General features: G+C 35.2%; 1 protein-coding gene across 39 annotated transcripts in view; it reads left to right on the top strand.

Annotated features, from left to right (window-relative positions):
• SORBS2 (sorbin and SH3 domain containing 2) overlaps positions 1-16,983 on the top strand; it is a 203,373-nt gene extending 186,390 nt beyond the window's left edge. For 17 of the 39 annotated variants that reach the window (XM_079141879.1, XM_079141875.1, XM_079141881.1 and 14 more), the window contains 5 exons: positions 357-380; positions 3,546-3,644; positions 9,377-9,426; positions 13,589-13,695; positions 14,848-16,983. In XM_079141879.1, coding sequence (XP_078998005.1) covers positions 357-380; positions 3,546-3,644; positions 9,377-9,426; positions 13,589-13,695; positions 14,848-14,909 — 342 coding nt within the window. In that variant the 3' untranslated portion in view covers positions 14,910-16,983. The remainder of the gene's footprint in view (positions 1-356; positions 381-3,545; positions 3,645-9,376; positions 9,427-13,588; positions 13,696-14,847) is intronic. The other 22 variants (XM_079141899.1, XM_079141888.1, XM_079141900.1 and 19 more) reach the window with 6 other exon arrangements.
• Positions 16,984-18,190: the final 1,207 nt, after the last annotated feature.

Genomic DNA, 18,190 nt, shown 5'->3' with positions numbered 1-18,190 from the left:
TGGGACTTTTGAATCAAATTCAAAAGAAAAAGTGCTCTCAAAACAAGAATTTGTCATACATGTCACTTCCCAGGGTATTTGGTAACTTAAAAATTAATTGCAGTTTGGAGAATATTCTCTAAAGACCTTGCAGCCTCATTCTGGATATGAGAATAATCACATCTTATTTTTCCTCAATCTTTAAGCCACCTTCATTTTCTTCGGGAGATGGAACAACTACACCTTTTCCCAACCATCTGCTTTCCTCCCCTTCATTCCATTCTCCCTTGGCCTCTGTTTCTGACCTGGTCTCTACACTTTCTCAGCCTACCCAGCCCTACTCACCTCCTCTCCTCCCTAAATATTCTTATCAACAGGAAATAAGTTCACCAAAATTAAAGGTAACTGCATCTTGAGTCTTGAGTGTGGCTTAGTGCATGTCTAAATGAACTTAAGTAGAATAGATGTATGCGTTTAGAATCGTGGCATCTTACAAACACTAAAAGTTATACAAGTACTGATTGCTAACTTTTAACATCATTAGCATGGCCTCTGTCCAAAAAGTTAAAAGAAAGAAGAGAAAAACAAACTAAAATTGATATCATAATAAAAAGCCATCATTAGATTTTTCAATAAGTTGAGAGTCAGCTTGAGAACCATCCCATTCAAAGGTGTAAACTTGTGCCTGTTATTCTCTGCCACTTCCCAGTGAATTCATTACCTCTCATCATTTCCCACACATCAATAGGAATGGCAGAGCCTAAGAGCAGAATGGTCTTTGTCATTGACTGTCTTGTGCCTAGACCTTCCACAAAGGTGAACTAAATGAGGATGTGGGTAGGATGATTCTACTGTCGCAGTTGACACAGCAGCCATCTTTGACACTTGCAGGCTGGCAACTCTGATAGTATTTAACTCTTCCTTAGGATGATATATTTTAAAAATTTTAACCAAATTAGTGACTGGCCTTGGAAAGAAAAAATGACAATCACAACCTGAAATCAGTCTATCACAGAAGAGTTTTGCTTCTGTGCTCAGAAAGATCCTGAAACATTTCCCTTTTGGCAAAAGGTGACAGACTTCAAATAATAACTCATCCTCATATTTAGTCTTTTGAACATGAAATGAGAGTCTCTGCAGATGAAAGTTAAAGCTTTGGTAGAGCCAAGATTTCATATTAGGAAACTCCAACTCCTGAACAGTGCCATTTATATAACCTTCAACATCTGGATTACCACGTCCATCCACCAGACTAGCCTGTCTATATGAATTCACCTTTGGTATGGAAGGAACTTTTGAAAACTGAAATACTTAAAAGATTAATTGCTCTTTGTTCTTGATATTTTATCTTTGCTGGCAGAAAATAATTAGAAAAAAATTTAAATACTATAATAATCTTGTAGCATCAAGGACAAAACTAGAATTTAGAAAGTTTTATTCTGCAAAAACCTAGTTCATCTCATACATTCTTTAGGTTCCCATTGCTTATAGGCTGATATGAGAGAACAGAGATATCAAAAGAATACTTTAACAGCTACATAAAATAACTAACTCCAGAGAAACTCTTTTTTTCTGTACTATTTTATCTTATATTGGGGAGCAAATGTTGATTTTTAATCTCCAATTGAGTTTTTTTAAATCTTATAAATCTACTTTCCTACTCCTAGAAAGAATATAAGTTGACTGAAGTTATTTGTGCTTAGAAAATATAAATGCAAATTGAATCAACTCTAAATTTTACACTCATTGCAAAGAAAGAAATTTAGCACTAAAATCAAGGAGAAAATATAATTTTAATAATTTTAATAAGTACAGCAGAGAATGCATGAAATATTTGCAATAACATTTTTATCAACCCCTATCAGCCATTGTTTAGGTATGTTAATTCAATGCCATTTTATTCTTTAAAAGTATTTTCTAAAACCATGAAAAATTTGTCATGCACAATCCATAATCTTCCATAAAAGTACAATGTACTTCTATTTTATGGATTATAGAATGTTGAAAGATAAGCAAGTTATAAGTTTGATGTATAACTAATTCAAATCCAAGACTTTTCCCTAGTCTTTTCAGCATGTTTTTAAATTAATGAATTTTTATAATAAAAATTATTATAAAATTCAGTTCATCTCTGAGATGAGCTTCTAATTCCATCCTAGAGAATATTTTGTAGAAGAGACTTATAGAATGTGGATTCAAATTGCAATGGAAGCACTTAATGAATATGGAGAACAATTTTTTCTTGGGTTTCTTCCAAGAAACTCAATTCCTATGGTCCCACAACAAAGTCTCATCACCCTAAAGCAATCCCATTCAATCTGAACCCCTTAAACAATTTCCTACATGAAATCAGGCTCTGATTCTTTCTAGTATGTTCAAGTGATCTATTTAGCTGTTGCTGTCCACGTTATTTTTTTTCCTCTGTGCGCGCTGATATTATGAACATTATGTTAGTCAAAATCAGAATAACCTGCAGTCCCAGAAAACTCAAAATTGTTACAGCTTAAACCTGGCAACAATACATTTCTGACATAAACGTAGAATATTCCAGACTGGTATGGTGACTTCACAATTACCAAAAATCCCAGGAAATATCCAGAAATTACCTGTATGGCATCTTTCAGAACTTACCACACAAGTACATCTGTGTACAAAGAAGGTTGGGAAATGTAATCTTCACTCACAATGACCATGAACTTGCCCAGTGCCCTGGGTCCCACTACTGAAGACAAAGAAGAGAATAGATATCAGAGAACATTAAACTTTCCCTACCACCACCCTTCAGCAAACATGCCAAGCTCACTTCATCCCAAGAAACTAGGGATTTGAGGTCAGTTATTACTAGTAATTATGAAATTTCCCCTAAATGAGAAATGAGAAAGCCACATGCTTTATTTAAAAGTCTTTTAGTTCTACTAAAGGTCTTTTAAACCAAATCAAATGCCAGACCCTACATTGCTAGATTCTGGCCTTCCTACAACCTACTCCCACACAGCTTCTTCACTGTCACAGTAAAGATCTTACCTTGAAAAGAATACCAAAACAGTCAAGTTTTAGTTAGGACAATATTTAGTATTTAATTATATTTCACCTTAAAAAAAATTCTTCTTATACATGTTATTGGAAAATTTTGCCTTTTGACACTTTCCATGAAATTTGATGAGTTTCCATCTCACTTTGTATCTGTTCAATAAGCACAAAGAAAACAGGTCAGATTTGAGGGTATTTTGAACCCAATTGTTAAGTATTCTGTTAAGACAATAATCCTTACTTTGTGTTCATAGCCATGGACATTGCTTTCAAATACCCTCTCCATGCAAGCTTCTCTCTCTAATTCTTTTTCTGCTGTGCCTCTGAGCCCCATATCAATGCAGCAACTGATCCTGGAGTGTAGACACTGTGTGGAGTCCTTGGAACAGCTGACTGCAGACCCTTAACCCTTCCTGCTCTGCTGATATTCAGGAATTTGGCATGCGGGGTGTGCATGGAAAGACCAAAACAGGAAAACTCCTCCTGAGACTGTATAATGAAGATGAGAACTAACTAACTTCTTATGGCTTTTCCAGGCTGATTTAAAAAGCGAGATATTTGTCCTGGGTAAACCTCCTCGTAGCCCAGTGATGTCTAAGAGATCCTGCGGCTCACCTGTCAGCAGTTCCCACAGGGTAGGGTCAGATTGCACTCATCTTGTGGCAGCCGTCCTGGCCACCGTCCCTCTCAGCAGGCTGGCTCTTCCATAGTCGTCTTTGCTATGATCTGGCACTGAAATAGGGCTGGAGATACCCTTGAGATGATGAGCAGTGGAATCAGATCAACAGGAAAATCCTAACCTAAGACCTCCGGTAGTGTCCTTCCCTGTTGTGTGTGTCAGGTTTCCCAGATCCAAAAAGACATGATGGTTCCCCACAATACGATTAAGGGCAATAATATGTGTGTGGTTTTCTACATCTGTCTCATGTTTCTGGACTAAATTGCTGCTTTCTAGTCACTATTTATCATGCAAAAACCCAAACTGCTGCCAATCATATATTGAACTCACGTGCTTTCAGTGACGTCAGCTTCTGTGTCAGTTTGTTCAGATTATTTTAATTTGCGATCCTTGTTCAGGATGTTTTGTTTGTGCTGGTGGTGTAGAGGTGAACATAGCTGCCTTCCAAAATGTTTTGTTGCTCTGGTGACAAGTGCTACATTCACTCAATGCTCCTTTTCTCCCTGGTATTGCTCTCTGGAGTCCATATATTCCCAATTTCTTGACAGCTTTGATCAAACTTAAAGGTCCAATTACTATCCCTTTAACTGCTTAGTTCTATAACATCTGCAGCACTTTAGAATGAATGGGTTCTAAATGGAATTGTCACGTCTGGGGAATGCAGCCAAGGAGTTTGGGAATTCTCATCTATGCATGCGTCAGGATTCCTTTCACTATTGTTACTTTAACGGACCCTGATTGAGTTATCTAGTTGATTACAAAATTGTGGCTCTGCATTTCAAGTTCCCAAAGGCTTGATTTTTAAGTTTTCCTTTTCCATTTTTTAAAATATAGATGCTTTTATGTGTTTACGCCATTTTGTGCTTCTTCCCCCCTTTGCTTTGCACAGTGAGACCTTGTTTTGTTGCTGAAGCAGACTTATGTTGCCATAGAGAGAGAGGAATGTCAATTTGTAGAGATTCTTAGACTCCTTTAAATGGCCTCCCAGAGCCAAAAAAAAGGAAGTTTTTTCCAAAATGAATAGATCTCACCCATAAATTCCCATGGGTCAATGAAATGGTATGCTTTGAGTCACTGCTAGTTTTTTCTTTGCCAGATTTTTACATTTTTATGCATTTATATGCTAGGGTACACATTTATGTGGACCATAAATATTCTATTTTCTTTCCACTTATGCAAAGTTATGTTTTACTTTCATAATTTAAGAAAGAAAAGTAAGTCTGTAAACATAAACTTGGTACTGCTATTAGGAGATTGTCAGCCATTTATGGTTGATAAATACTGCAATTAACATTTTCTGGGAAAAACTTGACTTAAAAACTTTAGAACTATGTATCATGCTTTCAAAGGATTTTGCACATTAATATTTAAAGTAACAGTTCATCCTTATTTTCAGAATTATCTCATACAAGATGTAGAGAATCCTCCAGGGATACCTTCACAGATGCATAAATAGATTGTCTTTCAGACAGAGTATATCTCACATGAGATGGGAAAGTATATATTCTACTGATGTCAGAGTTTCTAGGATAGGTCAAACCAGCTTCTTTATGAGCAGTGGTTTATGGCTGATCCTGGTTTGAAAAGTAGCATGTGTTTAAAAACTGTCTTTTATCTTTGACAGCATTAAAAAATAACTACACTAAAAGAGAAAAAAAGGATTGTTACATTGCTAAGGGAAAATTAAATATTAGGGTGTCATGAAAATACCATGGTGCTACATTGGATTTTCTAAATTTTATTCTACTTTTAAGAGTCATCAAGGAAATTTAGGCATGATACAGTTCTTGGTCAAATTTTCCAGCATAGTGATTGTAATGTGTTAACTTGAAAGCCATCTTCTTAAGCCCACAGTTCATGTAAGCCTCTCTGAATGTCACAAATATATATTCTTCTATATTTATCTCAGCACTGTTAAGAAGTTATGAGTAATAGAAATGCCTGGGCAGAGAGTTAAAATAGAAATGAACATAGACCAAAAATATTGGTGGCTGACAAGTGATTCCTTCTCAACAATTTAAAATGTGGAAAGGGAAGGGCGTGGTTAGGAAAACAGGTGATTGTTCCACGTGGTTCTATAGTCTTTAAAATATCCTTTCAAAATTAACCCAGGCTGAAGGAATTTGGTGAGAGCTGACCAAAGGCAAAAACATCTTTTAGCGTGTTGCTGCCCCTGCTCACCATTAGGAGGCAATCAAGTGCAGATATGGCACCAATCCTAGGGTACATGCACACTGAGCAGAAGATGATCTCCTGACATAATTTGCTTGGATATCCACATAAAACATAAACATCTCAGGGACAAAATAAAGATGTTGATTAATCAAGTTGGGCCATCTGTTCTGTCTTAGTAATACTTTGTACAATAAAGAGGGTTAGTAAAAATTATCATCCCATTTCATTTTTAATCTATTTGTCATATTAAGAAATTATCCAATAGCTTTGGGTTTTGGTTTGCTAATCTGAAAATGAAGCTGAATTATGCCATTATTGTTTTTACATGATGAGGACAAGTGAGAATTAATGAATAAATGTCACTTGTCAGGGCTCTCTGACAACTAAATGCTTAAGGTTGATGAGAGGCACCATTGCATAGCTGAGGTGGATGCTTTTATGAGTTCCCTGAGGGGAGCGAGATCAATCTTCATCTCATCCAACTCATTGATGTTAGAGATAAGAAAGCTGAAATGCATCTCCAAGCTCATAGAGTAAGTAGTCAATGCCCCAGACAGACATAAACATGCCCTCATAAATAACTAATCCTAAGACTTCCTATGCCACTACTTATTGGTCAAATACCTTTAAAATAAACTGATTTATAGGCTGGTGATGTAGTTCAATGACAGAGCATGCCCAAAGCCCTGGGTTTGATCCCCAGCAACACACACACACACACACACACACACACACACACACACACAAATTAATTTATTAATTAATTAGAAATGGTAGTTACCTTTCCTCAAAACTGGGTCCTAAGTTATCCATTAACATGGGGGTGATTCTTATTAAAGGAAGCTTTGCAAAATTTTAAAGCCTACCATTACAGAGAGATTCACAACTTCTCTGCTAATAAAGGCTGTGAGAAATTCTGGCCTCAGTATATAAACAGTATAGAAAGATGGGCAGGCAGGGACAAGTTTTGAAGGATGTGAGGGAAGAAAAAGACACACTGAGAAACAGAGTAAAGAGCAAGGACTTTACTGACTGACACGGCCAGCAACACAAGCTCTTCACATGCTGAGGCCTACAGAACTAAGGGAGCCACACACAGCAACAGCCCAATGTTTCCAGATGTCAAAGGAACAGTTTATGTAAATGATTTAAGAAACAGGTTGAATTGGAGGAATTGAATTGGTAGAATTAGAGTGATGGAGATATACAGACTTTGAAAGTAAAGTTTTTATATTCAATATAACTTGATTTTTTTAAGTGGTATTCTCATTTTAATGAAGTTAGATCAAGGAGTTTCACCAAACTCTGAATGCCACTTACAAATGGCATTTATAATGGCTTTTACTCAATTTAAACATATTAGAATGATTTAAATATGTGGACAGGCATGCCATCATTAGAGCATAATAAAACATATTTTACAAAACTGTTTCTCCTAAGAAAAGAATTATATTTTCTTATCTTAATTTTTCTTTGTCATACACTGCAAATGGTGCTATGAATGTTTTTGTGAGGAATAGTAGCTATCATGGTTGTTATTTAAAATACAGCATAGTAGGCATTGTAAAGCATACACAGTACTTTTTGAGTGGTTAATGTGGACATTTTCCAAATCATGTAGCCTTAATACATACTATTTGACCAGAAATTTTACTCCTGGAAATGTATTCTAAAAAATAATTTAAAAGAAGAAAACAACTTTTTAAATAATAATGTTTATAACATTGTTATGTATAATAGTGAAAAAAGATTAGACTGATCTTAACTTCAAAAATGAAAAAGAGAAACAAATGGTTTAAAAAATTAATATATAGATACATAGGTGAGGGAACACATTCTGCAGTCATTTAAAGGAAAAAGAAAACAAAAAAAGAAGAATTGGAAGTTATTACATAGTATTAGTGACATTAATATAGACAACTCTTACGTCAACATTAAGATTGTTTACATATATAAAGTCCTATTGAATTAGAAGAGAACTTGAAGAAATGTAAAATATAGGTTTATGGATGACTTACAGTTTCCTCTTTATATATTTAAATTGAGTTAATGTTTTGAATTAAATCATCAAAAATGGCTGGAAATGGTTTAATCTTAATCATTCTTAAAATAATGTTTTATAATTTTAATAATAGATATACTGTTAACAAATTTATATTGATTTATAGGAATAAACTATTTTATGGCCTTCAGTCATTCATGTGTAATCTTACCCACACTTAGTTATTACATGCATGGACTGTTGAGTGAAATCTCTAAGAATACTGTTGGTAACTGCTTTGAGTTAATAGATTTAAAAGTTGACATTTTAGTAGTCTAGCCAGATAGATAGCTTGGATAGGAAGAGACTGGATAAACAATTTCTCGGAAGGGGACTGATCATGGAGTGCAAAGAATCCCAGATTTCACTATCCAAGCATGCACCAGTGGTGTTTCCATGGACAATCTGCAGGAAAACCTTTTCAGCCTATCAATATTCTATTTGTACCTCTGGGGACCTGAGAACTGGTCCTGATGTCTAGGACATGAATGTAACAATAATTCAGTAGTCATTAGAGAGTCACTGCCATGCAAACTCTGCTTTTGTTATTTCACCATGTAACTGTCATTTAGAAGAGAATACTTTTGAAATGTGTTATGAATGAGTTGCATGCATTTCTCTCCCAAAAAGGTAACACTTAGTAGTCAATGACACCAATTTTACATATTCAACAAATGTATTAACTTTCGTTCATTGAAGTATTTATGTGGCTATATCGGATGCTGAGGCTTGTCATTTCCAATATTATAAGTATCTATTACAGATACTGGTCTTGATGCTTAGTTTAAAAAGAAAGGAAACTCTTTTGAGAGTTCAGTGCACTGGAAATTTCTACCAATATTTCTCTTCGAAGGTAAAATGTTACATGTTACCTGGATATTGTTTGTTGCATTCTATTAAAAGTTCTCTGTTTCTCATTTTAAAAATGCATGTGCCTTCTCCACATTGAGAACAGAGAATGTTACTTCAAATGTAGCATGGGATGTCACCTGTACTGTATGTGAAAATGTTGTCTGTGAAGGAAAAGTTTATGGAGTGAATGTGGATATTTTGCTGTTAAGCTAACTGTGGCTTACTTTCTGCTTGTTTGAGAAAACGCTAGAGAATAAGGTTGAATGAAGGTGTCCATCCTGCCTATTCTAGTGGTTTGATGTCCACGTTCTTGCCATATTCCTGACCTTTGAAAAATCAATGGGACTAAACCCTGAATTCTTAAAGCTTGAGCAGACTAGATTGTGGATGTGTTCAAAACATTTGAACCATGGTTATTTTGATTTAATTTAAAGCACCCTTCAAAATATTTTAATTACAAATCCTGCAGAAACCCTTTATTTGGTGGTTATTTTCCTTCCTCTTGGTTTTTTACAACAGGAAATATTAAATGTCAAGAAAAGTACCATACCATTATCCAAATTATCTTTTAATTAGTACCAGTTTAAACATTGATTACATTGAAAATCATTTCATTTCAGCCACAGCGTCCTGTGTTTACTCATGAAAACATTCAAGGTGGGGGGGAACCGTAAGTATTCTTCTTATCTTCTAAATTCGAGACTAACCTTGACCCACAACATAGACTACTGATGTACCAAAACAGAGTATGGTACAACTTTGCAAGTGAAAGAGATCAAAGTAACTAACATGAGATCTCCTAACTTAAGAGTAAGTGCAGTGGTCTTCATCTTTTATGACACAGATCAAAAGCAATGCTTAAAAGAAAACAGAGAAGGTTTTCATTTATGCACTAGAGAAACCTTCCAATGTTGCAGTGATTCCTAAGATTTATAAATTTGTCTCTTTCTCTGCTTGCTGGTTACGTAACTAGTCACTACAGTTTTAAAGACACACAAAATGTCCTAATATTGTTTTTCCTCCTACTTGATGGAAAGTAGACTTAAAGTCTACCTTAATACCATCATTCCAAAGTTACATGCTTAGAAGTGTGTTTTGAAAATGGCAGTATTAAAACACTGTCATTCAGCTAGATGGTATTACTTCCACGACACCAGGAATATGCCTTTCAAATTCCCTCTCCTTTTTGATACAGAAGCTAATTAATTCTGAAGGTATTACACGTTGCCTTTAAGAATCGCTCTTGTGAGAATCTGCCCCATTTCACCCAGGAGAGAGGTCATCCGCTTTTACTGGCTCCTGCCTATTCTGAGTCAGGAGCAAGACCCCTGGAAGGAACAGTTTGGGCCTACAGAGTGAGCCTGCAACCTTCTTTCCCAGCACTGCTTACCTTGCACAGAGCAGGCTGATAAGACTTGTCATGGGTAGGCCTGGTATTTTGAGCAGCACCAAGCCCTTGCTCCTTGGAGACCCTAGACCTGAAACTTACTAAAAGCATCCTCTTCGGAGCTCATCTCCCATGGAGACTGGTTCTCACCAAGTACAGCCAGAAAGGTATTCTTGTTGAAGGAAAGTCCTCATCACAAATCATCATTCCCATTTAATTGGAAAACTTCAAATGTAACTTGTGATTCTAAAGTTTCTGTTCATTCTCTTATCAATGCAAACAATAGGATCTCATCACACAAAAAATAAATAAATAAGTAGCCTCCAGGGATGTCTAGGTTTATAGCATTACCAACATGTTCTTTTAAACAGCTTTTAAGGAGTTTATGAATGACTAAGTGTCTTCTGTTACACTGTTTTATGTCATAGGCAATTGTGGTCATTTGACTGTTAAGAAACCAGAGAGCCCACACGTGGGGGAAGGCACATTTCCCAAGTCCTGCTTTGGACATTTATAAAACATTCTTTATTAAATTTCTATTTCAATTGCAGTCTTTATCAGAGTGTTGCTTCAGGTCCTTCATTTAAAAATTAGGTTTTGGAGCAGAAGTGGGAATATAATGTCATGTCACTACACTTCAGTTTTGGTACAATATGTTACAGAAAAATGGGCAGAGAGTTTCTAGGTTGGCTCAGCATTTCCTGTATAAAGACAAATTTCTTTTTGAGGCACCCTGACCCCATCACCATCATTCATCTCACCAACACATCTTTCAAAACAACATTTTTAATCGTAATTACTGCATTTCCTGTCATGCAATACTGATTTTTCAAAGCCAGCAGAGGTAGGAGGATTTCCGGAAGGTTTGTTTATGTTTCCATAAAGCTCCTTTTTTTTTTTTTTTTTTTTTTTTTTTGTGGTCTAATTAAATCAGAATGGTAAGTAAATTTTGACAAGCGTGCTGGCTTTTATCACACAAAACTGAAGTAGGTCTTCGTGCCAATTTTGGTCTGTTAGCTCTAGGGACCTTGAGATTCTTCAAGCAGCTGGAGTGTGTGGCCTTAAATAGGCCTTTCTCCTTAAGTGGTTGGAGATGTGCCTGGGTAAAGGCTAAAAAGGCCTGAGAAGCTTGATCACTGAATCAGTTTTCCCAAAGTGAGAGACACAATATATACCCATTAAAATAGCAGCCCAGAAATGACTGTCTCCTTCAGATGTGAAATTGGAAAAGGAGTCATGTTGAAACCAACATCCCCCATAAATATATAGAAGGTATCGTTCCTTCACCTTGCCAGCCTCAAAACCAAGTCAATACAAACAACAAAATAATTTTACTATTCCTGCTAAGGCTGGCCTCAGGCAAACATCCAAACGAGATGATTCCATTAACACCTGTCCATTTTTTAATCACCCGTTCTGAGATTCTGGCTACCTTTTTTTACCTTTGGCCACAGTCCAATTTGAATCCTTCCACAACAAAAGACCTAGAAGACTATTCTCAAAAGAACATAAATGGCTAAAATAAATTTGCTACAAGGACAAAGTATCAATAAAGGAAGAAATCTCCGATATTAGAATTTCAAGCTTTGGTACCAGCACAGGATTTTTTAGGAGAGGCTTTTAGGCACCATATCTTACCAGCTCTTTCCTACAATTCCCTGGAGCCAACTTTATCCATATCCACCTACCTGAAAAAGTTCATCAACAGAGAGGGAAGCCAGTGGATCAGTGTTCCTTGCTTGACATCTGAGTTCAAGCAATAGAATTGTTTATTCTACCAAAATATGATTTTCTGACCATATAAAGCAATTAGAAATAAATCAGTAATGTTCCTGAACAGAATTCATTATTACCAAGTTTCTAAAGGTGGCTTAAAGAAATCCAAAGTGCCCTAGAATGTTTTTCTTATTTTCTTAGGTTAGTACAATTATATAATGTTTATGAAGAGCAACGGAATCAAATTCACCAATTTTTAAAAAATTGTCTCCCACAGTGCTGGTAATATTTAGTAATATTATGAAGAAGTTTTTATGTCTACTGCAAACCAAATATTTTTGAGCTTCTCAGCTGTTATAATTTCTGTCTTCACTTTCCAAAATGCCAGTCCATTCTAATAGTCATTAAAATATATTCTATTTTATTACCACAAATTTGATGTCTGAATTTGTTACTTATCAATATCACCATAATATAGCTTTCAAAGAATTCAGGCAAGGAAAAAAATGATAGCATTGTATTAGTAATTCTTATTTATATAAAGTTATTTCAAAGGAAATTTTTAAATACAACACAATTTCTCCAGGACCAATTATAAAAAAGAAATTTATGTCCATAGTCTACTATTTGAGACTGACTTGGTGTTAACTGAGCAGAGACTACATCTACTCAGCTTCATAGGTGATTTGCAAGTTCTAAATCCTCAGAATGTGCTGATCATAATTATAAAATTAATCTGCTTTAAAGAGGTCTACTGACCAAAAAAAAAAAAGCCTTTCTTTTTTTTTTTGAAATTATAAATGAATTTTAATCTATAAAATATGAAATTAGTTGCCCTTATACAAAACAAATTATAATGATTTAGTTAATAAATATTCTCTTTCAACTAGATTTAGATTACATCACATGTAATAACTATAGTAATTCCCACACAATGATTTAAAAGATGTGTATCTGAGATATTTTGTGCATCTCTATTAGAATGATTTAAAAATTCGTTTTACAAGCCTCAGTTATTAATGATTACAATCATTAAAACTATGATTCCAGCCAGGTGTGGTGATGCCTGCCTATAATTCCAGCAGCTTGGGTGGCTGATGCAGGAGAATTGAGAGTTCAAAGCCAGTCTCAGTAACTAAGCAAGACTCTAAGCAACTCAGCAAGTCCCTGTCTCTAAATAAATTATAAAAAAGGGCTGGAGAGGTTGCTCAATGGTTAAGCACCCCTGGGTTCAATCCCTGGTACCAAAAACTATGTATATATGTACATATACATATATATATATATATATATATATCTGTGTGTGTGTATATATATATGTATGTATATATACGTATTATGATTCCTTCTTGTTTATATATAGCTGAATGATACAAATATCATTTATTTTGTATTCTGCACTATTATGTAGTATTTAAATAACAAACTTTAGAAAACTGGAAAATTAAAATGTAGGCCTGACCTACAAATGTTGACATGTTTTCATCCAGATCATGAATATTATAATCTTCCATGAATTGTTCTTCATTGTAAGTTTCAAAATGTTATTTGGGTAGTCTCATTCCCATAAAAAATTGAAATATTTCTATTTATATGCTTAGCAAAGATTTGCACTACTTAAAATGTTAACAAGAATAGAAATGTTAAAGATAAAATGAATATTGCACTATGTTCGATTTCACAAAGATGTAAAAAAAAAAGAGATTAAAATGCGCTTGTCCTGTTTAAGGTTTCAGGCTCTGTATAACTATACTCCTAGGAATGAAGATGAGCTGGAACTCAGAGAAAGTGATGTCATTGATGTGATGGAAAAGTGTGATGATGGATGGTTTGTGGGTACGTGCACATTCCTTTTCAGACACATCTGGCTGCTATTTGCTTGAGTTTGCTCACTTGCATGGTTCACTGTGATAGTCAAGCCTTCTTTGAATTCATAATGTCTTTGAATCATTCCTGTATTCACATGCACTGTATAATCCCTGTTTGCATTCACATAAGCAATGTATAAACAATTACATCTTTACTGTTCAGTATTTACTGCTTTCAGTATGTTGATTTTTCTGCTAGTTTTTATCTCAGAGAAAATGAGAGAACTGAGGCCACATTTGCAGCAAAAAGATTCTGATTCTATTTATAATTATTCCCATCCAGAAGAAAAGTAAAATGACTTACCTATATGGAGCAGGGAGGGTGGGCAGAATGAGAGTAATCAAATGAAGATGATAAATTCCAAAGTTTGGTGAGAAATGAAATTTGATAGACCCTATTTGCTCTAATTATGCTAGAAATCTTAAGTGAGCCCTTGGTGCACCGACTTTCACAAAAAGTCTCCAAGAAATCATGGAATTTGAAACCAAAGGTAATTATCATGATGCCCAGTGACTGAAACTGCTCCCAACACCCGTGTAAATACACAAGTAGTGGCTAGTCTTTTTTCTTTAGTGACTTTGTAAGTTGTTCACATTTTCCATATTTTATTAAGGACTCTGGCATAGCTTCAAGCATGAGATACTAAAACTGTGTTGCTACTGTCAGACCCAGATAATGCCTTAATGTGGCACCCTTGTTGAGGAAGCCTCTTGCCCTGAAGCAACCCTGGCTCTTGCATTTCTCCAGTTATCCGGTCACACTGCCAGTCCCACATTGATTTCTTATTCCTTGCTCTTGTTTAGCAGCCTGGTGACAAGTTCCACCACCCACTTCCCCCACAGGATTGTCTTTCCCCTTAGAAATAAAAGGCTGAGCTTTTCTTTCAAGCCAGAAGCACATCACTGATGCTTATGAAGCAATGAATACATCAGGCAACACAACTGAAATTGCTTGCTTTTTTTTCTTACTGTCTTAAAGTGAGTTTTCTTTCTTCCTATCCAAACCCTTCAGGGCTTTCTCTCTTAGTGAGGCCTTGTAAATGGAAAGTGTGCAAGTCTATATATATGAACTGATATTTCATTGTTGTCACACCTTTTCATTTATTGCTTCTATTTTCAGGAACCTCAAGAAGAACCAAATTTTTTGGTACTTTTCCCGGAAACTATGTCAAGAGGCTGTGAATCACTCTCCCTCCTTATTTATGCCGCATTTCAGCAACACATCTGCATAAACTTGCCTGAAACATCCCTGCAGGCCTCTCGTTGTCATGCCTTACAGTTTCCGATACGCCATCACCATCCCCACCTGCTGCCACCAAACCACCAGCGGAATAACTGCCTCCGTGAACCTTGAGGAGATATGGCAGACTTGCATCCATGTGAAAGTGCTTCCTGCCCTAAAATTTGAAATGTCAAAGTGTGGGATCAGAAAGGAAATCATTATTTTTAGAAAAGGTAAAATATTAAAGCAAAAAAGAAAATATCTCCAGGATACTCTCTGGTCTCCTGGTTATACTTGGAAATTTTGGAAGATGGTCTCCCCTCAGGCAACCAGAAGACTGATTATTCCAAAATGCTGTGGTTTGCATTTTCACATTCTTAGCTTGGCAGTATATTGTCCTTTCACAAGTTTGCCTAGTGTCCTGGTTTACACTATATGACAACTGTAATTCAGCTATTGTTTGCCTGCACTTATATGTTGTTATATGCACAGTGACTACAAAATCTAAAGCAAGAGTAGGAAAGTTAATTTGGATGGGTGTGATTTTGTTGACTGAATGTAAGTTTTCAAATAGGAGTCTTTTCCTGAAAATTTTTTTTGTACTTTTTAGAAGTGCAAACAGTGAGTGAATAAGAGCCTTTGGTAATTATCATGAGAATACAAGAGGATTAGCTAGACTACAGAAAAAAAATATTGTGTTGTAAAGTTGCATTGCTATTTTATATTAAAATGTAATCATCAGCATCATGAACAATGAGCTCTTAGTGTTTTATTTATCTGATAAAGTTTAAATGAAAGCAGTGTTAGAGGTGCAAAGAACTATTCTAATATAGACACTTGAAAGTATCTGTAAGCAATATTAGTAGGTAAGATTTCACTGTGTGTACACATGCACATTTGAGATTGTATGAGAACATATAATCCATATGATATGTTGTACATTTTATGGAAATGTAAAAGAATCCCACATACTATTTTGTAGAAATAGAGTACTTCAGAAGCATCACAAGTATTAAGGCTGGTTTTAGCAAGAATTATGATCAACACAATTATTTTTACTATAATAATTATTTTTCTTCAGTGGAACCCAGAATCCTGCCTACATTTGAGAACAGGAATATGTTGAGCCTGATTTTTCTGGTATGTGTAAAATATTTCCTAGGAAAAAATTAGGCACATTTTAGAGACAATGTTAAATCGTTCAGGTAATATTTTTGCCCTAAAGGAGAAATTTGCAAAATTACATTGGACCTGAAAGATTTAATAGGGTTAACAGTGCCTGAATTACACATACCCTGAGAACTAGCTTTCTATTTCTTATGACTTTGCATAAGAACTATTCATCTTTGGATCTTGAGCACCTTATAGACAAAACTTTTTATGGCATTTCTTCCGTGGACAGTGATTAATCTTTTCACAATACATAGACTCTTGAATTTTGTACATATGTTTGTTCTTTTTTTGTACAGACTATTTAGTTGTTGAGAAAGCAGGGGAATTTCCTAATTTGGTCTTTATCCTGCACTTAAACTTTGCTAAAACACTTTCAGCAGAATATCCTTTACCTATCTCACAGATCACACCCCTTGATAGTGCGATTCTGTAAGGTAGCACTTATGCAAAACTTTATGAGTTTAAAAGATCTTAGCAGCCAAATTGAAATGTACATAAATACTGATTACAGAGGAATTTCATTAGGAAGAAGGTAAAAAAAGCATTTTTGAGTAGACCACCTTGATTACCATCAAATTCACAATCAGCTTTATACTTTCAAGGCTTTGGGTTTGAAATTAAGTCAACTGCATGCAGATTTACTGATAAATAAATAATTCTCTTTGATGCCATTTATGAGAGAAGACTTCAATATCTGTTGCCTGTCATATTTAAGAAAAAGTACTGTTTCTACTCTGTATCTGATTTTAAAAGGAAAAATATTCATACCTGGATTTCAGGTAATTGATTTTGAATTCTTACAAGCAGAGGTCATTGTGTTTTTCTTGAGTAGACATCTAATAAATTTTGCTTGGAAGTATACTTCAGTTTTTCTTTTGGACATTTATCCTTACCTAAATTGTGTATTTTATTTCATGTTGCTAGTTAAAACATAAGAAAATTAATTTGTTCTGTGTTCTCTTGACACACTAATGGAGAAAATATGTGTGAGTATCAACTCAGAAAAGAAGTATTTTTAAACCCACCACTAAAGTTCATTTGCTAAATACCCTTTGGCTAAAAATTACTCTTTTAGCTTAAATAATACTTTTAAAAATATGTCTGCCTCAAAACTCACTGTTTTTCCAAGGACAAGTTAATCACAGAAGTTGTAAGCACTCTCCCCAGTCAACTGGGTTAAAATTTTTAAATTCTTGCCCTAAACAGCTGTAGCCACTGGCATGGCAGGCTCTGTTAATACCCAAAAGCTTTCAACAAATTTTAAACTACGTGCTATAGTGGAATCCACCTTTTCTGTCACACAAATAGTAAAGAGCTAGCTTTCCCACTTGGATCTTTTCTGAATACTTTAGTCCCCTCTTGGTCTTTGTCAACCTTTGTCCATCTCTATCTCAAATATTCATAAACATGGACATTGCTCTCTTGTCAACTCAGTTATCAAAACATATTGCCACATTCCCACTCTGATCTTTTCCATTCCATTGGATAATTTCCATAACTTATTAACTTTCTACTAATATATACTCCCTTTGAATGAAGAATATGCCCCATAATATTCTTATGGTCTTGTTTTCACCCACGTATGTGTGGGAATTTAACTAGATAAATGTGCATCTGCCCATTGAGGTCAGCAGAAGAGCAAGAGGAAGGGACCCTCTGATATTTGCACATGCTAAATGTTAATCCCTGCTTTAACTACCCCATCACTAAACACAGGCATGTACGTTTCTTACTTGATCAAAAGCAGAATCTGGTTGGGTAACCGTCTGTTTTCATAATCATTCACTGCTTGATCTCTTTGTAGGTGGTCAGTTTGTGTGGCCTGATAATTTCTTCCCACTGCTTCCCAGATTTCAGCCACAAAGGGAGATATTCTTTAAAGATTTATTTGATTAACTAAGACTAAACCCTCTATCGGATTCCAAGAACCTGTTTATTTAAAGTTTTAATTATTTCAGACTCCTCTCCAGATTGTATCCTTCTAACAGTTGTTTATATAACAGTTGTGATTTCAAATTATTTATTCATCACTGATGGTTAGGGTCAGAACACGAGCAGAGACTGGAAT

This window comes from Sciurus vulgaris, assembly GCF_902686455.1.
Source record: "Sciurus vulgaris genome assembly, chromosome: 5".
NCBI lineage: Eukaryota > Metazoa > Chordata > Mammalia > Rodentia > Sciuridae > Sciurus > Sciurus vulgaris.
This window is presented reverse-complemented; position numbering and strand designations above follow the sequence as displayed.